Below are 25,100 nucleotides of genomic sequence, written 5' to 3' on the forward strand. Positions count from 1 at the left end.
ATGTCCTGTGCTTCCAATTTGAAAAGTACTGAAAATTGCACAATAATGCCTCCCTTTATGGTTCCTTTGTTGAGAAGAAGGTTATATTTGTAAATGCTGTAAGGTCTTAAAATTAAATGAGTTACAGAAATGTGGAGTGTTGTAATTCGTAAAGCTTCTTTATGCTTTTTTTTTTCCCTTCTTGTTTTGTTTTTGTTTTTTTTCCTAGGTATGCATTCCTCAACAGCCACAGAACTGTTTGTTACTGGAGCTTTGCCATCCTCTGGAACATTTCCACCAACATCTGCTTTATCAGCATATCAGCATCCCAACACTTTCAGCAGTAGAAACTTTGCTACTACCCCTTCTCTTACTCTTCAAGATTCTACTTTCAGTGCTACATCAAATGGTCTCTTAACTACTCATGATCCTTTATTACAGATTAAAACATCGCAAGGCACTGTTCCTACCGCTTTGACATTTGAACGCCTAGGCAGTTCTGTTTTGAGTACCAGTATACCACCTCAGTCATCAACATATCGTTCTGCTCAAGAGTCTGCACCCCATCTTTTGCAACCTCAATTTAGTTTGTTGCCTTCTACCCTTGGAGGAGCTCAGCAGGTTTCTCAGGCGTACAGCACATCTGTCTTTACTGGTTCCACTGCTTCTATCGACAGAGCACTTCAGCGAGAATGTAGTGTTATTAAACACCATCAGCGGCCTTCAAGTACTCAGTCTGTTCAGGCTCAATTGACTGTTTCACAGCATTCCTTACACAGCTATTTAACTAGTACAAGTGGAGTTAATTTTCAGGATACATCTAGGCACTCGGCATTATCCTGCAGTCCAGTTGGAGATGTTACTCAGGTGAGCAATGGAGGACCACAGCAGAAGACTTCTCAAGTCACTGTAGAACTTGCTCAGTCATACACATCTGCAATTCCATCACCTGGTTTTCCATCTGCTTCCACAGCAAAAGTGAAAAACTGTTCCACAAAGCAGCCTCCAAGGTCAACGAAGACCCCCAAACCCCAAAGTGTAGCTCCCACTGTGCAGACACAAAGTTATGCCAAAACTGCACAAAATCAGAGTTCTGTCATTACAGGCCAAGCACAGATCTACTCTACAGCACAGCTTCCAAGCCTCTTGTCAGTCAGCCAGTCCCAAAACTATATTTCATCCCAGACTCAGAATGTGCCACCTGTTAGCCACTCACAGGATTTCCCATCTAGCAAAATTGAGAAGCTGCCCTCGCTCTATAAAACTTTGACTTTTTCTGGGCAGTCGCAAGCTATTACATCTGATAGTCAAACTCTTAGTTACTCCTCAGAGGAACAGGTATTGACTTCAGTTCCAAATGAGAACTACTCTGGGCAAACGAGGGAACTTTCTTCAGTAAGCCAATCTCAGAACTACTCTTCTAGTCACTCTCAGGGTTTATCTCCAGTTAGCCAATCCCAAGTTAGTTTTTCATCTCAATCACAAGTTTTATCAGCTGTTACTCCTTCAGAAAGCTATTCTTCAGGGCAGTCTTTAACATTAACATCACCTTCTCTTTCCTTTAATGCCTCTCCTCGGATACAAACTCTTCCAGCCTCAAGTCCTAATCAGAGCTATATTTCTTTACATTCTTCTCAGAACTCTCAGTCACAAGAATCTTCCTCTCCACAGTCTCAAAAGTTTTTGCCATCTGTCCATTCTCCACCTTTTGCATCCCCAGCTCATTCACAGACACTGCAGAACAACAGGCCTTCCTCAGAAACAAAGTCATATGTTAAAAGGAAGTCTGACTCTAATTTGTACGCCTCATCAAAACAAGAGGAGGAATTATCAATGCAGGATATGCAGGCATTGCAACAGCAAGCTACTCTTGAATCTTCCGCTCAAAGACTAACCGATGAGGAAATCAGTGCTCAGGATGCATCCTATAGGGTCTCAAAAGCAGATGACAGATATTCTCAAAGTGTAATTAGAAGTAACTCTTGTCTTGAAGATCAAGTTGTTGGACTTACTCTTCAAGGAACGAAAAAAGATGAAAGAATGGTCAATTCTGTGGAACAGCTTTCCCAACATATTGGCCATATCACTAGCCTAAGCCATGAAATGAAAAAGACAGCTAATTTAATGCAAACAACACAAGTGACTGTGAGTGCTAAAGAACTAAACCAGCAGCATTCTCTTATGCACAAGGTACACGACGGTAAAGTTCAAGAACAGCAGGGCCAAGTCATTAGTACACCATCGCAGGTTCAGCCTCATGCTTTAAGACATGGTCATCAGCTGTGTTTGCCTGGTGCACAGGTACTCCTGGAGTCAGCCTGTGACTTGCAGATTCTTCATCAGTCAATACTGCAGTCAGGTTTAGGACAGGCAAAGGCATCACCACAAGTGCAAAGAATACAGAGTCCTCAACAGGTGACACATCCTTTCATTCAGATGGATGGTCATATTATTCAAAGTAATGGGGGTCATTCTCAGCAACAGCTTCATGCTCAGAATTCAGAAGTAATGAAAATGGACATTTCTGAGTCCTCAAAACCACTACAGCAACACTTGACAACAAAAGATCATTTTACTCAGACAAATCAACACGATTCAAAAAATCAGTTTGTTTCGCTTAGTTCAATATGTTTCCCAGAATCTATGCTTCTCAGTGATGAGAGGAATATATTATCCAATGTAGATGACATCTTAGCAGCAACAGCAGCAGCCTGTGGGGTGACACCATCTGACTTTGCCAAATCAGCTCCTAATGAAGAGGAAATCCAGTCTGTTGAAAATAGTGAGGAGTCTAAACCGCAGTTCCGAACAATGGATGTAAGACCCGTGTCTTCTGTTTTCAGTGCCTCACCTACTGTAGTTGGCAAGCCAGCAAGCATAAGTAATATATCTCTCAATGGAGGCCAAATTACTATAAATCTTACACCAGTGTCAGCAATACAGACAAAAACTGTGAACCTCGATCAGCAACACATTGAAACTTCTGATCAAAATGTATCAACAAGAATGACCTCTCCAACGCTTGGCCCTGGTCAAGAAGAGCAAGAACAAGTTCCAGTTAAGAAACAATCTAGCATCAGTCATGAATCTGAAGAAGATAATGATGCTGATGGGACACTGAATGCAAGAGACGCAGAATTTGTTTCAAGTGGTAAGAGTCTAAGTGAAGAAAGTGCTGTTTCAGAGAATGATTTTAATATGCATAGTGATGATGGTACAGTGACATGCAGCCAGTCAAAGGGTCCGTTGCAACCGCTATCTATGCCCCAAAGTGGAGATGGAAGCATTAGTAGAAATGAAGAAGAATGCCAAGATTTAACTCAAGCGAATCTTCAGAAGAAAAAAAGCAAAGGAAAAAGCCAAAACAAAAGTGCTGCAGAAGATGACAGTGCAATTCAGAAACAGATAAAAAGAAGTGGACAGTGTAAGCGTCAAAACTCTAGAGGAAATGACTCATGTTTGACATACTCTTCTCCTGTTTCTGAAAGTTGTTATGATACTTACCAGCATCAGGAAAGAATGAGGCAAAAAATTAAAGAAGTTGAGGAAAAGCAGCCTGAAGTGAAAACAGGATTTATTGCATCTTTTTTAGACTTTCTAAAGTCTGGGCCTAGGCAACAGTTTTCAGCTCCAGCCGTACGAATGCCAAGCAGGACTAGGAGACCAGTTACCCAGATAGTTCGTGCCCCTTGCCTACAGTCCTCTGCAAAGCCTCAACCAGCAGCAGCAGCATCTGTAGCTGCTGAGGTTAGTGGAGAAAGTCCAACCAAAAAAGCCGATGAAGAACTTAAGAAAAACTTGGAAACGTTGCCTTCATTTTCTTCTGATGAAGATGATTCTGTCGGGGGCAACCACGATCTTCAGAAGAGCATCTCTACTGCATTGTCAGCCCTGGATGATACATCTGATAGAAAGAACAGATCAGGTAAAACAGTTACTGCAGATGTATGTGTTGAAGGAGGTTTCGGTAGCTGATGAGGAAAAAAGAAAAGAATCATTTTAGCTATCTTCAGTTCAGGTAAAGGCTTTGATTGGTTTTGGTTTTAATCACAGACATAATTAGAGTTCTGTTCAAAAGATGTGTTGACTATGAACTAAACTATTGTTTTCTACAATTAAAAAATACATAGGTAAACCTTTTCATGCTACTGGAGTAGAACTCTTCAAATGCCAAAAAGTTATTTTAGCCCAGAATTGGAATAATGTGTCTGTTCTCTTCTTCTTTGGCTTAGAATGCCAAGTATGATTTTCATCTGGGAACATCAACAAACCGTCATGTCAGAGGTTTTAAATCTATTTTTAAAAAATTCTAACGAGTGAATGCATTAATAATTGCCCTCAGCAGTGGCTAAGCTCTTCCTAGGTAGAGTTAAACATGCACTTTCTGTGTTGGTGCACTTTGAGTTGCACAGAATGTGTTTATGAGAATCAAGTTTTGCACTTCAAAACTGAGCACTGGTTTGGTGACTTTTGTCCAAGATGGGATTTCAGCAATATTAATCAGCAGCGTTGTAGCTCCTTGTTGATATGCTCTTAACAAAAGAATGAAATGTGGAAAGGGTTGTTTTGGGCAGGGAGGTAAAGGCAGCAGCCATTGATGAGAGTAGTAGTTGTTTTCCACACGCTTTTCAGTTTCATTTGTATCACATCTGTGTTGTGTGTTCATGGATCTTAGCCGATGCTGCTTTGTTTTGAAGTCTATTTCCTAGATAGACCTTTTCTGTGAAGTTTGCTTTCTCTGGTAAGTAACTAAAAACTCTCCGGCCAATCACATAACTGTACTGATTCGAGAGAAATACCATTACCTTCCAGAGTAATCACAGGGAGCAAAAGAAATATTTCTGAAACCCTTTTCAGGACCTGTAATTCATAGGCTGATGCTTAACAAAACAGAACGAAGTAATTGTTTCTCTTTTTAGACTAAGGGAGAGAGGGAGATGTTTTTCTGTAGGGGTGACATTTACTGAAAAATACATAGCATTATTAAATTGTAATAATCGGACCTAAAATACTGGAAAAAGATTGTGGAATACACGATAGGCTAACCCAAACCTTATCTTAACTACTGTTCTGTTTTCTTCTGTGGGTATCTTTAAGTTGTGTTAAGTTCATGCATTTTGCAAAGTCTGCTACAGAAGATGAAGTTCCTCATGTTTCCTTCAGTTGAATATGTGTTTTAAACAAGAAAGTAAGATCTCCCCCCTGCAAAAAAATCTGAAAGGTGGACAATGCCGTGGTTTAAGCCTCTCACTGAAGTTTAACTTGAATAAGCTACATTCTGTGTGCAACTTCTAGAGGATATAGTTCAATGATTTCTTGTTGGATGGGCATTTCCATTTGTGTTTTATTTTCAATTATTTCTCTTAGGATATTATTGTATCTTTTATGTTATTCATAAGGTTGTAATATTTATACTGCCGATTTCTTGAATCCACTTTCTTGTTTTGTTGTATACAAGACTGTATGTTATAAAAAATGCTTAGTAATTACTTATTTCTTACTTGCTTGTATTTTGTTGATTTTCTAGTAAATCCTATTTCTGTTTTTGCACATGCATATGCAAAGACAAATATTAAAACATAGTCTATTGTTGGTAATATTAAGTAGTGTGCATACAGTCATCTCCTGTTCTGAGGATTATGTAATTATACTTGGGGAACTAATAATTGTATGTCTAATTAAAGCTGTCTTAGCTTTCACTGAACGAAAAAATACAACATATTTGCAATAATGTGATATGATATCCAGCAGAACATATTTCATGACTCAGCAATTTTACTGGTTTGATTTCATGAATCTTCACGTATCTGGTGTAGAGCTTTTGCATTAATGCATTAATTCGATATTTAAATAATTTTGTTTTGATCACTTTTATTGAAATATACCACATTATCTTTTTTTGTATTTTTTTCAAATAGAAAAATCCAACAAATGCCAATGATTGTAACAGTACTGTAAAATGATTATCTTAACTTTGAAACCAGTTACCTAAGTGATATTAGAAATATCACACTCACTGTAGCTATTATAATTTGATTTCTTTTACATCAGCAAGTCAGTTTTAAAATTAGTATGTATAAAAGAGTATAAAGTAATACCTAAAAAGTATTCTGATTTTTTTTTTTCAGGTAGGAAATAATAATAATTTTGACAGGTGGGAGTTTCCTTTGGCTCTGAGGCATAGAGGAGGAAAAGAATGTTCCTTCCGTTTTTGATCCTCAGCTCTTACTGCTCAGCTCTGATAATATTAAAAATTATTAGGATATTGACAAAGTTTTACTCTGGAATATCCAATTATATCACTACAAGTTATAAATGTTAAATGTCCAAAAGTCATGCAGCAAGTGTTTTCATATTTCATGTGTATTTCTCTACCATTAATCCTGTTTAACATGACTTTACTGATCAGCAGATTGGAAAAGATTCAGTTTTGTAACCTTTACTGTTATATTTGCTGCATCACCCAAAGTACAACAGTGTTTCCTGTTCATCATGTCTGTAACTATCAAATTGTTTTCTAAAGCATTCATCTTTGTTGTTTCTAGATGCTAGCAGCTGCAGCAATTTAATACAAAGAGAAGTATAGCCACAGTATTTTGATTTTGTTGGAGGTTTAGCTGTGGCCAAAAGAATGCTCTATTGTAACTTGTAAAAGAGGTGTTTTTCCTAGAATAGGTTTGGGTTTTTTTAATATGTAACAGAAAAGAAAAAAAAAAATAAATGTAGCCCCTATTTTATGTTGCTAACCCTTGATAATTTGTTTAACTAAAATTTTGGTTTTTTCCTTCAGAAGCTGAAAAAGCGGCAGTTGTTACTGCTGCTGCCACTGCTGCTGCATCACAGCAGGAATCATCCCAGACAACTGCTCATGTAGTCAATGTGCAGGAGAAAACAAATCCAGCTGACTCTTCAAAAGTAGCTCAGCAGGATGCTGTGGCCGCAGAACAATTGGCAAAAATACAGGCAGCTATTGCAATAGAAGGATGTACTGATGAGGAGAACACGGACAGTGGAGGAGAGGGCATGTACAGAGAACGTGATGAATTTGTAGTGAAGATTGAAGATATAGAGACACTAAAGGTAAACTAAATGCTTTCTGTGGAGAAAAGAGAAGTCACGAAAAATCCTGCATGTGAATTTAGCGTCAACAAACTGACACAAGGGGAAAGGCTGCACAGGAGTTTACTGTTTCTATTCTTTTATTCCCTGGCTGCTACCAAGACTCCTTAAAAATGTCTTTCTAGTTCAGGTTATGAGTGTTTTGTGTGTATGTGACCCAATTTATGCTATATTCAAGCTGAAGTAAATCTATGTGCTGATAACCTCTATTGGAACTTGGAATTACCTTTTTAATATTAAAAAGAATAATTTTTTCACATGCTGTTCACTACACCCACACGTTCTTTTTTTTTTAAAGACAGGAGCAGACTTTTCAGTGTAAGGTGTAGAGGAAATGACTTGGACTTCTGCAAAAGATCATAGAATTGAGGGGTTTTTTTTTTTGAAGAGGTTCTGCTTGCTATCCAAACAAGAAATGTTTCCACAAGCAACCAGTACAGCTTTTCACATGAGTTTATGGGAATGTTCCTGTTGGCTTTGGTTTCTTGTTTTGGCTTTATTCCTTCTCCGTTTTAAATTTGTCTACATGTATACCTTTCCTTTTGTTGCGATCATAGCCAGCAATATTCTTACCAATAATTTCTAATACTTCTGATTATTTGTCTATGTGTTCATCCTGTTGAGCTTAATTTTTAAATGAATTCTTGTAGGTTTGGCATGTAAGATGGGTGTTAACAGTTTAAAATATTCCCTTGTCACTTGCAAAAAGAATTAAGTTTCCTTATGAGATTTTTTTTTTAGATTTAAGCTTTGTGGTGTTTATTTCTTTAGTTATTTGAAGAGTCATGAAAAAGAAGCCAGTACTTGATATGTTTTCCAAGAAGAGTTTTTGAGTTAGTAGCTCGCGTATAGGATTTATAGCGTATCCTCATTAGAGCTAATAATTACAAAGTTGGCTTTAATGCAGTTTATTTCTTAAACTATGTTAAGAAGAAAATCAACTTGAACTAATTTTTTATTAATGGCTAATATCAACTTAAAGTGTAAACTCTGGTTCACTAAATCATGCTGACCTATCTTTTTTCACGTTGGCACAAGTGCCATGCTGTAATGTTCCTGGGCTTCTGCTACAGAATCATGAGGGACCTGTAAGCTTTTTGCTACTTGTTGTGATTCTTTTGGCTATATTTTTTTAAAAAACATATTTATTTTTTTAAAAAATATATTTCATAGAGCAAAAGAGTAAAAATATGGAAGAATGTTCTGTGCTCAGTTGTGTGGCAGATGAGTTCAGCACACTGCAGAAGTAAAACTTTCAGATTTGATATCACTGTAGTTCACTTCATACTGTCTTGATGCAAATGGCATGTAATGACTAACAGTTTGGAATGCTGAATGACTTATTTCCATTTTATCCCTAGATAATTTGCTTAAAAAATATAATGCACAAACTCGATTCTAGGAGAAAAGTAAGTACTATTTTTAGCAAAGAACTCTGTGTTTCTACAGGTTGCTTTGCAAACAGGGAAAGAGCCTCCAGCGATTTGGAAAGTACAGAAGGCTTTATTGCAAAAGTTTGTTCCTGAAGTGCGAGATGGACAGAGAGAGTTTGCTGCTACTAACAGTGTGAGTCTTAAAAATTCCTTATGAAGCCTCATGGGAAACGTTTTCCTTAATGGAAGTCTAGGAAACAAAATAAAATATCAGTGATTCTGACGCACATTCTTAACAAGCATCCTTGGGGAGGGAGGAGGGGAAAGAAAGGAGGAGGAAGATTTCTTGATTTCCTCGAACTTTAAAATTCTGGCTAAACGTATTCTGAGACAGATTCTTGGCTTTTCAGCACAGGTCTTTGGTATCCTTCAGGCTGCATGAAGGAACAAGTTTTCACAACCAGAGTAAAGTCAGTAGAAGCAGCCTTGGGAACCAACTGCTTTACACAATGGGAAGAATACAGATAGGATACAATTTCAACAGGCAGCCCTTTGCCAGACAGATAATCCTTTTGGGATGACATATGGGGAGTATTAAATAAAGAGGAAAAAATGAAGCCCAAAATGCCTCTTGCCTTCTTTTCCTACTTTAAATATTACGTGGAAATACATTGGAGAATTTATCTTAAATTGTAAATGCTGTAGAATTGCTTATACTTGCGTGTAAACGAGTTGGTTTTAAACTGACAGTTTTTCTTTAGTATTTAAATTTTTAGTTGTTAAACTGAGTAATTTTACTTAACAGAAATGCTGTATATTTATTTTTTTTTTAGTATCTTGGGTATTTTGGGGATGCAAAAACAAAATACAAACGAGTATATGTGAAGTTCATTGAAAATGCAAACAAAAAGGAATATGTCAGAGTATGTTCAAAAAAACCACGAAGCAAGCCTTTACAGACAGCAAGGTATTTTATTTCAATTTGGTTTTAATTTTGCCATATTGTTTTTGTATTAAGAGCACGCCTATTTTAATAAACATGACTTGCAGCTTAAGATGATGTTAATTCAGCTTTAAGTTGGAAACAGAACTGTGTATTTTGCTTTAAGAATTGAGATATAAATTACAGCCATTATCAAGACTTCCTACCATCAATCTGTCGATTGTAATGATCATTCATTTTGGAGGTGTGAGGGCTCTGCATGCTATCTCTTTCTGTCGTCTTCTGCCTTATTACTCAACATAAGAATAGAGACAGGTGTAAAGATTTTAAATATTTACATGTTTTTTCCTATCTTTTGGACTTTGCAAATTAGCTGTGTTTTTCCAGATTGCTTTGATGTCCATCATGTCCCAGTATATCAGAAGTACCATGCTTTCTTCTCAATCCCAGAAAGTTAGTTTAAAAACATAAATTCATTGTTGAAGTTGGTTATTGTAAGGATGTCTTTCCTTTGGATATCCTTGCACGCTGAGGGTATTTTACTTATTGCACCTACCCTACTTTCCTTGCCCGCCTCAAAAAAAGGTATCACTTTAAGTCATCCCATGTAACGTTTATCCATGCGTTAAAATCAGTAATTTCAGTAGAATTGCTTCTAAATCACCAGCCAGGATAAGTAAAACTCAGATAAGTCTGTCACTCTGTATAAAGAACACAGAGCAAATATAATATGGTTTTGATTATTCTAGTAAATGTGCTACCAGTCCTGTGAAATATTACGACCGTAAGTGTTTCTCACACTGGTACTTTAACTATCTCTGAGATTTCCTCCGTCACCTTCCTTCCGATAAGGTTTTCAATTCCAGTTGTTCATTTGCTAGGGATTTTACTCTTGTGTTTTGTGTTGGCCTTTGACGGTGCTTTTGGAAAAGATTGCAGATGCTTTAATACTTAGCTTATTTTACTTTCTTACAGTGTCGGATGATATCTGAAGCTTTCTCTCTCTATGGCTTTTCAATAATAATTTAATGCAGATGTGTTTCTTTATCAGGCGTTAGTAAACAGCAGTGACAAAATTTACACTGCTCTTGGTTTAAGAAATTGCTGGGATTTTAAGTCCAGTTTGATGTAAGAAAGCAGTGCCATCAGATAATCAATTTTATAAAATGATTGTGATCTACTTAAAACTTGCTATGATTTTAATGGTCTGGTTTTCTTGGGCTACAGAAGTGTGTTCCAGAACCCGTTCTTCCAGTGCTCTGAAACAGTCCTGTCTTTTAGCCAAAACATTATCGTGATTAACTTGTATCCATATGTTCTCTTAGTAGTGTTTTTGGCTGTTATTTCTATCTCTCCCTGCTGTTTTACTGCGTGATGTATTTCTGGAGAGCAGTCAGATTCCACCTCTGTCTTTGTCTCACTAAACAGGAGTAGTCAAGGTCTTTCTATTTCCTCATCTGAACCAGGGTTTGTTCCTCTAATTATCCCAGTATCTGTTTTCTCCATTCATTTCAGTCCGAAAACTTCATCTTTGACAGGTGACTGGAATTAGTCACAGTGTTCCAGAAGATGCTAACAGTGTTTTGACTGTACATTTCATTGCTTTCCCATTTGGACAATAATTCTCGCCTGACATTTTCCAGAATTGTTTTCCCCACCATGTTCTCAAAACTGTAGAGCTTATTGGTCCTAAAGTGCATAATTTATATTTGTGATATTATTTCCTGTTTACTTTCCTGTTTTGAGTAGTGAGAAAAGAAAGGAGAAGACTTGTCTAGTTTCTTATTCCAGTCCTCAAGGTCCTGCGTTTTTACCCGCATGATGTTCTCTCTTATCTTTGTATATGGAGACATTATCCCAAATTAACTTTGTCAGTGAATATCATTGATTACTAGTATTTGTTCATCTGATAATAAATTTTAATAATATAAATTAATAAATGTAGTATAGCTCATAAATTCTACTAATATTGAGCAATTTAAACTTTCTATGCCTGTTTATCCAGTTAGAAAATTGGAATACTGTTTAATCATAGGATAGAGGGAATAATTGTTAAGCTTTATATGAAAAATGTAGAGGTATAGTGTGTATGACCTGATTCTTAGTTACATGTGACAATGAAATACGTATCCATAATCTGTGGGGAACGTATTCTAATTAAATTAGACTAAAGCTATTTTATTAGTGCCGAAACTTGTACAGCAATTACTTTCATAAAGATAGTCTTCATGATATTGCAGGACGATTCATTGCAAACCTAGTAGTAGCAACAGCAAAGCCCCTGATCCGCCAACGCCAAAACCAACAGCAACAAAAGTCTCTTCTGTGAAACCCAAAGCTAAACAGCCAAAGGTCAAGGCTGAACCACCACCAAAGAAAAGGAAAAAGTGGAAAGAAGAATTTTCATCTTCCCAATCTGATTCCTCACCTGAGGCCCAGAGTGATGAGGATGGTGAGTGAGATATTGTTAGCACCTAGGCCTATTTGAACTTAACTGAAAATAGTATTCTTAAAATATATTGCTTAATCTTGCCTATTTTTCTTTACCAGACTCAGGAAAATAATTAAAATCTGTCAATGCCACGCAAAATTGGCTTCTTAAAACTTCTTGCTTGTTCTTTGTGTATGAGCAAATGTATGCAGCTGAAGTCATCACAACTGTAGGGTAGCAATTGGATAAATACCTTTTTACTGCTTGCTTCCCAAGATGGGTACAACTGCAGGAGAAGAAGCTGATTTGATTTTTGAATACACCTTAAGAATCAAATTCTTCTTTAATTCTCCTTTGCAACTCTGTGTCATGTCTAAAATAACTGTTCCTGCAGTGCCTGTCTGTGTGCAGATGCGGGCAGAATTCAGATGTTGTTTTTTCAAAACCCAAGGAGAAAAAGCCGTTGACTTTTTGGCTGCTTCATTGCTTGTCTAAATGCCAGCTGTTCCGTTGCAGCCTGCTGAGCAGATTTGCTGTTAAGACATTCACTGTGTCTTAGAACATTGAGATACGAGGTTTGCAGTAGTTCTCCAGAACAGAAAGTAGTTTTTGAAGTGTACTATGTTTATAGAGTACCTGTGGTAGCAGAGATACAGTGCATTTTATTTTCTGTATGTTTGAAGCGAAGCTGTGTAGTACTCATGCTTTGTGTTGCTGTATTTCCAAAACATGTGGGCTTCAGTCACTTTAACTGTAGATGACCTAGGGTTGGTGTACTGGAATAACGTCTCTGCTGAAGGCAGCACCTTTAAAAGAACATTTTTTCAAGCAAATTTACCCAAATAACCATTAATACCTACAACTGTCCATATTTAAAATTTGAAGTAACCTTGTAATGATAGTCACCCATTGAAATGTGGATATCTGAGAAAGCCTAACAATCTTGCAAGATTAATTACTGCAAAATAATAGTGTCATACATGGAGCCTATAAAAAGCTCCAGAATGCTTACTAGTACTGATGACAGTGCCATATGCATGTTTAAAATTGGTGTCTATGAAAAAATAAAAGTTTCTTCAAAGTAAGTACAGATACATCTTGCATTGTTTTGCTGGTAAAATTTGTTTTACGTATGTGTTTGAGTTGAATGATTAGATGGGATTGACTTAGATGCTATGCAGGCTTCTAAGTGACGGTGCTTTTGAACACTTTTCTGTTGGATGGCTTTGAGGCTCATGGGTTTAGGAGGTACTTGCATTGATCTGAAACCTGCACTTGGGTCACTTGGGATAATGAATAACTTCAGTCAAGACTTTTCTCTAAACTTTAATCTACAATAAGAGAAAAATGTTTAAATTCCCTAAAATACTATAATTTAAATGCTGATAGTTAGAATAGTTGTATGTGTTTCTATAAAAACTTGTTTCATTTGTACCATATTTGGTATTTGTACCTGGTTGTGGCATGTAAGTAGTTTCAGTATTATTTAAGACTGTATAGAGTTTTCATCTCTTGGGACACCAGTAGGGGTCACTTGTGTTTTAAGAAACACTCAGTTTTGAAAAACACGTGTTTGCAGCATATTGAAGGAAAAATATCATTATATTCCAATTAATTTTCAGAGCTTGTACCTCCAGCCCCCCTTGTTGCTCGCTTTCTGAACACAAGAGCTATGAAAGAGACTTTTAAGAGCTACATGGAGTTGCTTGTTAGCATTGCTTTGGATCCAGACACAATGCAAGCCTTGGAAAAGAGCAATGGTACAGTATGTTTAAGATTTGTATATTCTTCTTAGACTGTAAGGTTATTAATCAGTAAGGCAAATGTGTGAGGTTTTTAATAAAAGAAAAACACTCCCCCCAACTTTTAGCTACATAACCACATCTAAAGAACCCTTTATGCTAATGACTTGTATTTGTGTGTGTGTGTGTATATCTTTGCACTATCTCTTTGAATAATCAAAGGAATTTGGAAATACTGTTTTGTCTGTCTTACTACATTAGGCTTGTGCTGTGACTGTCAGAACTGAGCTCTTTGTTCCTGCTTTGACTGTCTTCTCATATCTTAGTAAACATTCTTAAAATTACAGTGTTTCAAGTATGTGTTTGTTTTCTTATGAAAAAATACCCTTATTTCTCAAGGGTACTTAAGGAAGTAACCTTATAAATAGAAGTAGTTCTGATGCTTGCTGCTATTAAAAATTCGTCATTTCAAAAGTCTGAAATGCTGAAATTCGGATCAAAGACAACTGCATTCCACTTTTTCTTCGAGGAGAAAGTGTCTGGACTTATTTACCATGGTGGACTCTAGGATACAAATCAAAAACATTCTGTTTCTCAGTATTTGGCAAAAGACTCATGTATAGAAAGGTCTCAAAAGAGCAATCATTTCACATTATTTAGTTGCAGGCTGTTGTTTTGTACTGTATTCTGTTTGCCTGTTTTTAAAAAAACTCTCTTCTAGACTTTCTTTCTTGGTTTGCTCTGGTTCTGTGTCAGTGCACACTAACTTCAAGGTTTTATACTCATGCATGATGCAAGTAGTCCCACTAAAAGCAAAGAAAATGACTTTATAAATAAAAGACTATACTGAGCTGTAAATTTTCATTCATGGCCACATGCCTGTGTTCAAATGTATATTGTGCAATTTACAGCGATTTGTCAGATAACTTTTATCAGTAAGCACTCTCCTCAATTTCTTTTGTTATGAAGGTCATCTCTTGTAATACAGAGTAGCAAATGTCAAAAGCACATACGCGTCTTCCTAACACTGCCAGCTGTATTTTACACAATAGGATTATCAAGGAAGTGATTTGAAATAGTCTCTAATATTTATGCTCTGTATTGTTCCATCTTAATTTTTCCTTTCATCAAAGAAGGATCAGGATTGCAGTCAGCAATTAGGCTGCATAATATCCAGACGAGTTTAGCAGGCTGCCTTTTCTTGCTTGTTTGAAATTAGTTTATCTGCAAATTGCATTATTTTTTATTTCCACGCTTTATGTTAATGAAGTATAGATTGACTAGGACTCATTAATATGTCTCTTAATAATTATTTGCTTTTTTTGTGTGTGTGTCTTCTAGATGAGCTACTTTTGCCTCATATGAGAAAAATTGATGGTATGCTGAATGACAATAGGAAAAGATTACTTTCCAAATTACGCTTGGATCATGCTTTCAAGGTATTATCTTTTAAATTCCGGGATTTTTAAGGTAATGTTACAAGTAAGTCGTTGAATGTATACCATGCAGATACAACTTAAAACCCAGAAGGCAAATTTTAACAGAAGTGAATATGGATTTGAAAAAAGATGCTATAAATTCAGTGCTTGTTGGTGGCATTTGGAGAACATTTTGTGATGGAGGAGTTTATACTGCAAAGGTGAAGTTCTAGTTTTACTCCCCATGGTTTCTGGTTCATTTTCAACATGTTTTCTTTTAAGCTTCTGAAGTTTGCCGAAGAAAATCTGTTTGCTGTCTTTCTAGAGCTTTTGTGTAAGTGAGTGTAGTGCCTAAAAATCCTGATAAACTTTTACATGACATAGCTATGCTTGGAGCAGATGTCTGAACTACTTCAAAGGAGAGAACGTGATCAGAGTAGTTTAAAACTAAGACAGAGGGACTCAAGGACAACTCATTTGTGCACTCTTTCATGTTTTTTCATCATGGAAGATCGGGAAGAGTGTGGATAACAAGTCCGTATCACAGCAACTTTGACACAGTAATAAAAAAACAGGTCTGGATGTGGACAGGGAAGAGAGCCAGCCATGCCATCTCAGTAGAGAGAAGGTAAACAGGAGGATAATTACTATGATTCCTACCATTCCCACCCACCCTCCGAGCAACAGTGCAGATTTTGAAAGTGCAGTAAAGTGAATTAAAGTTGTTTTCACTCATATGTGTGAACTAGTTCTGAATGTCTATAATCAGACTGATTATTTCTTCTAAGTTTTGAGACAAACAACAGTAAAGCAGACCTACAAATGCCATCAGACCAACTTTGCTATTTCACCTATCTTTCCTCTGTCACCTTATTCTTACAATACAAAGACACTTGGGGAGTTAGTTGTTGCTCTGTACTGCTGTGTGCTTATTTTTGAGAGCTAGGTGAGGAGGGAGGTAGTAGCAGACCCAACAGTTCTGCTTTTTCATAATGAAATCTTTGAAAGATCTTTTTTTCCTGTCAGCTCGTTTCTGTTAAGTCTTGTAGGACTTGTGTTTTAGGGGTGAGAACATCGCCAGCCAGTGAAACAGCTTTAATTCACAAAATTCTTGAACTTTTTTAACTGTTTGTTATACTCTTTTTCAACAGCTGTACAGTTTCTACCTGTCTGAACATAATTTCTTGTGACTCCCTCCTTACAGTAGGAGGGCATGGGGAGGGCTGTGTACTTTCGAACCATATACAGAGCCTCAAGAGATGGAGTGTGTATTAACCCTCCATTTTTGTTTTTCTTTCATGATAAGAGTTTTTTATGAAGTTGTTTGTATAGCTGCTTCTTTTAGATCTGTCTATGCAGAGAAGATACACCACATTAAGCATTAAGGCAGGATACGAATTGATAGGATTCTGGTTACAGTTGTAGTACACACAAAGTGAGAGGTAGCAAATTTTGGTTTTTTTCCCAGTTCAAGAAAAAAACCCAATATAATCTTCTCTAATACTAACATGTAATTACAGCCGCTTATAGTTCTAGATCATAAGTAATGTAATAGCTTTGCTGTGTGTTCATATAGAAGCGGATTGTGTCATATCTCTGAAGTTAGCTTAAGCCTGTATTTTATAGTATGATTGGCAAGAAGTTAATTATGGATGTAAGGAACGGAGCTGCTTGTAATATAAACTGAGATAAAAAGTCTTTTATGTTTGCCTACTGGTATGAAGGTACCAACTCGTGCCATCCTTGGGTCAATATTTTGGGTAAAAATGAGATGCCTGTTTGTCACCATAAGTGTTCATGTTGGTTAGGAAAATGTGTTTGATTCTCTAAGATTCAGGTTAATCTGATGATTAATACAGGAAAGTCCGCTTCTGTTCCAGCTTTGAAGAAGTGACTAGTTCAGGTGTTAGAGCTGAATGAGGCACTGAAGCAAGCAATAACTGAAAAAATCATTATTGTTCATTACTATCATTCAGTTTGAATATTTTTACTATTCTTCACTGATAAGCACGGGTGCCTGTAATGTTTGGGTTTTTTTTTTTTGCACTGGATACAGTTAATATGGGATATTTTAGCACTGTATAACAAACCAAGTCAGACACTGAAGTTAGCAGTCAGTGTCTGGTAGTTTTGCTTGTAACTTTCTTTATAGATCTTAACACTTTATCACATCCTTTGGTTTATAGTTTTTTTTAATAAACAAAATTGGAGAATATTGCTGTTGCTTTTGTTGAAGCTTGGTAAATAAAGTGATTTAGCTGAATTGTGTAAATGTAATTTGGAAATAATTGTCACCGTTTTATGTCTTGCACTCCCAGAGACATAGAAATCACTACTGTTTTCTTCATCTCAATTAAAATTTGTCTAGTTTAGGTCAGTGGCCCGGCCACGTAAACTGTTGCAGGCAATAGGAGTTCTCCAGAGGAAGGCAACCCCTCTATACTCAAAAGTCAACCTTCAGGAAGGCTATTGCAGTGGATAGAAAAACTGAATAATTTAAACCTGTTGTAGTTGCTCCAGTTTGAAAGCATGCAATGAATATTGTATACAGACCGGTTAGCTAGTTAAGGTTACTGCTACTGCTATGCAACTTTCTCTGTGCAGCAGTTTTAACAGCTTTTTACTGTGAGGGTTTTTTTATAAGCGAAAAATAGCTGGTGTATATAACACGCTAGGAATTTATGGCAGAGGAGGTTGTTCAGTTCTAGTGTTGCTAGCTAAAAGAAAATACAGAAATTTAGTCAACTTCATATTTTAACTCAATAGTCCAAATTAGGTCCTTAAGCTGCAGCATTGATACATTTTCCTGTATGCCTGATTTTCCCCGTCATACTGGAGTATAATACAAAGATACATATCTTCATTTAACTCAAAATATTTTTATTGGAACCAGAAGATACAGCATAACAGAACTATTTCAAAGCAGCTGTGAACATAACGCTTATTTGTACAATAAAGTTGTATTCAAGTTTACTGGTGTAAATAATGTAGAACTGAAGCTGGTAGAAATGCGGTTCACTCCCATGAGTTAGTATGTCTTAAAAACCTGTGCTATCATGAACCAGCCACATGCTTCACTGTGTGTAAGCTTTTCTACCTTACCAATATGATAAAATGCAATTGCTTTATATTTTGCAATTGCTTTATATTTTGCAAAAGCTGGGACAAAACCTATGGAGAAATTTAGGCATCCAAGCTCTGCTCTAATACAATTGTCCTGACTAGGCCTTAAGTACTTGGGCATCTCCAGGTAACTTGGCCTTAGAGACTTGGGTAGAAATGGAATGGTTAGCATTTTATAAGGTAAAAAATGCTTAATGGAGCCTTTTTTTGTCTTGTAAATGAAAGAATCCTAGATGATAATCTGAGATACATTAAAAGGATCTTCTTATCTTGAAAAATTATAGTAGGCAAGAATAGGTGGTCATGTTGTTCAAACTGTGTATTGCTTGATCTGATAAAGACCTTTTATCATTTCTTTGTGGAAGAAGAAACTGTTTTGTAATAGGCTGCCTCTAACTTTACAAAATAAAATGGACAATTTATCAGCAGTCAGCGTGGCTGCCTTGAATTTTTCATAAGCCTTTTTCTTTATGTGCTTTTATAAAAGAATGCTTTGGAAAACTTTCCTGAACTGACAGTGATCACTCGGGATTCTAAGACAAAAAGTGGAGGAGCGTCTGTGTCCAAGATCAAAATGAATGGTAAAGCTTACAACAAGAAAACACTGAGGGCTTCTAAGTCAGCCACTAAATTAGCACAGGTGAGTGTTCAGAGGGTTTATTGCTGCCACCATCTGACTTCTGATATGATAACCAGGTTTATATAAAATACCACTTCATGTATTAGATTTCTGGTGGACTTACCAGAATATAAAATCTTTACTTAGTGGGGCCCTTGTTCTGTGTGAAGGGAATGTTAAAAATCCAAACACATGAAAAGTAGTATATTAAACTGTTGGTTTAACTCATTTGTGGAACACATTTAAATAGCAGTAGGGAAACAAAATATAATAAATAATTTCATAATTATTCCACTTTTAAAGTTCTATGTTTAGACCCAAATGCTCTAATCCTGTATGTTTATACAAGAAATCTTCTGTAGCAACTACTCAGGATGGCAGGAAGGTGTAGTGTTATGCTGCTTCCCTTGTGCAGGCAGCAGTTGGTAGATGTGACTGGATGGGAAGGGGGAGGTGAACCCTACTGTTGCTTTGCTTCTCAACTGTTGTAGCGCATCAAACAGTAGACCCCTGCTAGAGCCCCTTCGGCTTCGTTCACTACCAGAACAAGGACTGAACTTCAGACCCTGTTTCTCCCTGTAAATATATCTCAGTCATATTTCTTGCCAAAGTAACATAAATATTTGGTAAGTATAGATCAGCTCTTCCGAAGCACAAACTGTATGTTTTTTTGCAATGATTGCCCATCAATCTGATGGAAAAGTAGTTAAGCTTTGGTAATTCTTGCAGTAATTCTGGAAGAGAAGAGGGTGTTTTGTCCCTTTAGACTTGCAGTGCGTTCAGGAGGATTGAAAGCATTCTCAAACCTAGTTTTGATAAAATAGTATGGTAGGGAAGGTGGAAATACTTACAATGTAAATTACAGCATACCAAAATGTCAAAGTAATTATTTGAGTGAAGTATCCCATTTCTGAATGGTTGAAAACATTTGTTTCTAGAAGAAAATGTCTCTTGTATCTCTGGCTTTGAAAATAATACAAGTTTACCTAAAATAACTGTTCTTTTTGCAGGAGTTTACGGTAGATCCGGAAAAAATACAGTTGTATTCTTTGTATCACTCACTCCATCATTACAAATATCACATATATCTGACATGTAAAGAAGAGGTAATTATTGTTCTCTTTGAGATACTTATTCATTGAGGGAGTAGAGTCCAACTAAAGGGACTGTTCTCTTCTTGGTAAATGAATATGGATTATGGCCTCCTATTTTAATTCGATCTTTATGGCAAACAAAATGGTATGCTGAGCACATGTGTTGCCCCTAATGGGCACTGCTGCCCGGAATATTCCAATATGAAGCTTACGAGGTTTGTATGGGATTAGTTTCCCTCAGGATAGGTAAGCACTGTTATCCAAAATAAACCAAACAAGTTTTATCATTATGTGCAACTGCTCAGATCTAAGAGCTACTTATTGTCTTAAAATGCCCACTCTTTTATTTTCTCTGCATATTCTTGGTGGAAGTATTCCGGGTAGCAGAAATATGAGCGTTGAGCTCTGGCTCAGTTAAGATATGCATTTTCAGGGGCATTTCTCCTTGCTTTTGAAATTTAAAGATTTTCTTCTGAAGAAGGATTGTATCTAACTGCAGAATAATGTAAAAACCAAAAATTCTAAGACTCTTGCAGACTAACCTGTACCATGTGTGCACATCTCTCTCTCCGCCCCTTTCTCTTTTTCTAAATAGATTTCTTCTGTGCAGAAGAAGAGTGCAGATCTAGGACAGGAAGAGATTGTGCAGCTGTGCATGAAAAATATAAAATGGGTGGAAGATCTTTTTGAAAAGTTTGGTGAACTTTTGAATCGAGTCCAGCAGAAATGCTCGTAACAAAAACATGTCCCAGATCTCACTTTTTTCTACGGCACTAACCTGATGGAACAGAAAGCTCAGAGAGGCTCTCGTTTCTTTTACAATGCCAGACTGCGTTCTTGATCGTAGCCATTTTTATTTCTCTTCATGGAACTTTGTGCCTTGGCTCTTGCTGAGGAAAAGTGATGCTGCCAAGGAAATCAGTCCTTTAGGAATGGAACTAAACGTAAACCTAACCACATTTTTAACCTGAAGAATTGTTTTCTATTTTGTAAACTATTGGGCAACTTAGTTTTATTTTCAGAAATGTTTTTGACAAGTGATAAAGCATGCACTACATTTACATTTTTCTTTATTGCTATGAAAAGATAACAACACTTAAAATACTACAGATTTTTCCATCCCTGACTAAGCAACTGAAAAGTCAGTGTTGGGGTGACCTGATTTCTACATGTCTGGCCACCAGATTTAGAGTTTTTTACATTTTGTGAACAGAGCCGGAGTGACATCAGTTTCTGCATACGTATGTTGCCATCATCAAATCCAGAAATGTCATTATGCTTTATGGACTCCTTTTACTCTTGTCATGTTCAGGAAACTGAACATGGAGTTGGTGCAATCCTATGACTGCTTTTTGTGTCAAATTATATTGTAATGAAAGACAATGACCTTAACTATTTTCCCCCGTTTGAAGAAAAAAAATATTTTCCTTTATACTGTGTTTTTTTTTCTTTTGGAAAAAAAAAAATCAATTGTACATTTTATCTCACTAATAGTTGTATTTTTCACAGAGAAAATATTGTGGTTAAAATTGTTTCATGTATCTTTGTAATACACTTGCCATTGTTTTCGGTAAATCCTATTCATTTATATGTTGATTTCATATTGTAAACTATATATCTCAAGGTAACCCTTTTGTTTATACAGTTTGCTTCAGTGTTAACCAGAATAATGCATACTAGACTAGTTTTGCTTTAAATGTAGTTGTGTTAGACACTGCAATTATTTTCTGATACATGAAAATAAATTTCTTACTACACTAGCACTTGATTAACTGAGAGTTTAAATGAAGAGTTACTACCCTTTATCTTAGTCAACAAAGATTGATGATTGAATAGACTATATGCAGTGTTAAACACAGCTTACATAATTGTTTGTAGAGCTGGCAGTTGCAGAGCTGTTCTCTTTTTGGTGCCTTTCAAGTTTTCAGACATCTTTGTAGTTTTTTTTCCCCTCCAGTTTGTTAACAGTTAGTAGTGCCACTAGTCACACTCAGACAATGAATGTAATGGGCTCTAAGCAGGAGAACATTTTCTTAACATTTGCCAACAGAATGCCTTACCAAGTCATTCAGAATAGAGATGTACTCTTCTGGCGTCCACAAAAATAGTCATGTTGGTCTTTTTTCAGATAATGTAGAAAAAATCTTCATTCCTTTGTACTTTCACTGCCACTTAGTGCCTTAATTTCAGCCGAGAAAGCAGGGTTCACCATTCATTGGCCAAATGAAATAATGTTCGTTGCCATGTCACCTTTATTCCCCCAATATGTTTTGATCCTGTTTAGTTGTTAAATATTCATTAGACCATAGAACTATAAAGAGTTTAATGGATAGACGTGAAGATGAAATTATTTGATCTTGAGTAATCAAATAGAGGTTTGAATATTAAAGTATGTACAGAATTTTAGCTGATTAGTTTTAGAACCTTGTAGGATGTTTACCATATTCCAAAGCTTTTCATCTTTTAAAAGCAATAATTCTCCTTTACAATTTGTATGCAGACTACAGTGAACAGAAATGGGTGTATATGTGCCCTTGCCTTTTTTAAAGCCTCTTTGTAGGGGTTTTGCTTTTAAGAAGGGAGGTCACTATCATGTTAATAGATGCATTGTGCTACTGCTGGGTCTACTATAATCAAGGAGAGCAGGATGGGTTTGAGTTTAGGAAGAACAGGCAGATTGTTGGAGTGATCATGAAGCCAATTCATTTTCATGGTGACAAGAAGGGTAGCCACAGGCTTGAAGAGTTGCTATTGTTTCAGTCGTACTGTGTTGTATCTGGTAGGAGGTAGAGTTGATATGGGGAAACCAGACAGCAGAGTTGCCAACATTGGTAGCAATCAGCTAAAATTATTTTAATGTAAATATGTGCACTGGAGATAAAGTAGAAATGTGCCTGGTATAGTATCTAATCGATAGGGGGGGGGTCCCAAATTTCCTTAGTGCATTCCCTTATTGGTGGGGGTCATTGGCACTGTGTGTGGATTCATGAGAGGTATTTGCTTGCCCAGGCAGAGTTCTGTTGTCACAGTCTGAGAATTCCTAATCTGTAGTTTTAAATATTAGGATACAGACTCAAGGAACAATAAAGTTGGCTCCTTGATGATACAGTAAAGGGACACACGCACATCCCTTCCTAAAATGACTATGAAGCACCTAATTGAGAGAGGTCTCTATGCTTTCTAAATGAGTTCTAGACTGCTACTGTATACTTACTCTAGAGTTTTGAATCTAGAAGTAGCTTTAGGAAGCTACTTGTTTGAATCCAAGTCCTTAGAAGCTGAAAAGAGAAATTAGAGGCTTTTGGTGTAGCTTCTCCATATTTTAAAAGAAGGTAACTTTAGCAACAACCATTTAAAAAAATGCAAACAACATAAAATGGCCAGGATGCTCTGCACTGCCATAGATTGTGACCTGGCTTATTTTTGGCTATTTTATTCCCAAGGCGAGCTAAACAAGCACCGTGCCTGTAGAAGACAGGACAATCCTGTCTTGAAAAAGAGTAACTACTCTAGAATATTAAGGATTATTTTAATGGAGCTTCCGTCTTTTTGTCTTGGGCTGCAAAAATGGTTGCTGGATTAATTTACCAGATGAGAAGAAGTAAAAACATGAAGCTCTCGAGTGTGTTGAAGGATCATAAATCAAAATAAAGCTATGTTAGTGGGATTGATAGAGGGTTTTTTTTTTTATACTGAAGCAAACTTAGAAAAAAGTCAGTGTACAAATTACTTTTTTTTGCACAAATATTTTGCTTTGTTTTGTTGCATTTTAGGTAATTGATTATGCACCACACCTCAATCTTCTGGGTTTTTTTTCCTTGAAGTGAGTGAGGTCTTCATCCCTTAACATCTGACAGTGGAAGTTGAGCACTCATTTGACTGCAAGAGAAGATGCACTGGGAAGGAATGAAACCCTCCTTAGACTCTGAATTAGCAAAACAGAAATTAAACTAATTGCATGATGAATTATTTGGGTTTGGATTCCACTCTTTTTTCCTTTAGTATGGCATCCCTGTTTACAGTAGGTTTGCTTTTATTGAAATACAGTATTTCTCTTAAAGGCAGGTTTTCTTTGAGATGCTACTTCCAAAGTTTTGCTAGCAAAAAACTGGGGACAAAATTGGATTGAAAAACTGTTTCTGAAAACGGCTGAGGACTTTAGGGTCTTTGAAGTTCTGTGGCATGTATTGTATTCATATATTGTTGAAATGACAATACTACTTTTAAAAAGTGAAATCTTACAGGCTGTCTTCCAAGTAAATGATTTCCATAGGAAAAATATATTTTAAATATTATTTAAATATTTACTACTATTTAAAACAGAAAAGCTAAAATTATGGTCACAAAATGTCAGTGTGTCATCAACCATTTCTTGTCTCATTGCCAACACGTGACATTTGGTCTCTCTTACCCTGTTACATACCTGTGCATTACACGATGCACATTCTGCCATATCTGATTGTTTAAGCTAATAATAACGACATGTCATTGTTAACAAATGCATGTTTTTCTGCGTATCTCCTTTACATATGGCAAAATGAAGCTAGGGCTAATTAAGAGATACTTCATGCGGTCTTAGTCCAGATTTTCAGGTGGTCCATAATACAATGTATGGAAATGTGAAAAAGGACAGTTTTGTACCATTCATGATGTTATTAACTAAATCCATTAAAGTGAAAACACTTTTTAAAAAAACTTACAATGCTTAGTCATTTATTATTCAAATATCAAGTCTGGAAAGGTTAGATTGTTGGAAAAAAATTGGCAATTCAGACTGCATTTTCGGACCTCAATATAAAGAAACACAGTTCGAGGGTTGCTTTTTTCTTCCACATTAGATTGCGTGGATCGAGCATGTCTGGTTTATCTGGGTTTTTTTACATTCAGGGGTTCTAAATGTGTGGATTTCTTTCCACAATATATCTGCCAGGTCTTAAACTGATCTGATAAGCAAGGGGCCAGACAACTGGGGTAAGAGAGAGACTGCTGCTGCGACTGAAGTGGTTTTTAGCTGTACTGTTTTCTTTTGTCCTCTTTATTGCTAGAATATTATCTCTCTGTACCTGCAGGGAAAAGTAGCTTTCTAGAGGATGTTAGTTGGGTTCTTTTATTTTTCAATTACAATTAATTGCTCTAGATATTTTTTTATGAATATTTTTCCACACACGGAGAAGGCTGAAGGGGTGTGATCTGGATATTGGCCAAAAGATACAGGGTGTGCTTTTTCTGAGCCGCTTGTTTACAGAAAAAGGTGAACCT

General features: G+C 36.4%; 1 protein-coding gene across 3 annotated transcripts in view; it reads left to right on the plus strand.

Annotated features, from left to right (window-relative positions):
* Positions 1–24,537, plus strand: part of QSER1 (glutamine and serine rich 1) — a 46,888-nt gene extending 22,351 nt beyond the window's left edge. For all 3 annotated transcript variants that reach the window (XM_054067289.1, XM_054067290.1, XM_054067288.1), the window contains 10 exons: positions 209–3,904; positions 6,770–7,059; positions 8,548–8,664; positions 9,305–9,438; positions 11,655–11,866; positions 13,468–13,605; positions 14,929–15,026; positions 18,616–18,768; positions 19,758–19,853; positions 20,437–24,537. In XM_054067289.1, the coding sequence (XP_053923264.1) occupies positions 209–3,904; positions 6,770–7,059; positions 8,548–8,664; positions 9,305–9,438; positions 11,655–11,866; positions 13,468–13,605; positions 14,929–15,026; positions 18,616–18,768; positions 19,758–19,853; positions 20,437–20,577 (5,075 nt within the window). In that variant the 3' untranslated portion in view covers positions 20,578–24,537. The remainder of the gene's footprint in view (positions 1–208; positions 3,905–6,769; positions 7,060–8,547; positions 8,665–9,304; positions 9,439–11,654; positions 11,867–13,467; positions 13,606–14,928; positions 15,027–18,615; positions 18,769–19,757; positions 19,854–20,436) is intronic.
* Positions 24,538–25,100: the final 563 nt, after the last annotated feature.

Source organism: Cuculus canorus, chromosome 5 (genome assembly GCF_017976375.1).
Source record: "Cuculus canorus isolate bCucCan1 chromosome 5, bCucCan1.pri, whole genome shotgun sequence".
Lineage (NCBI taxonomy): Eukaryota > Metazoa > Chordata > Aves > Cuculiformes > Cuculidae > Cuculus > Cuculus canorus.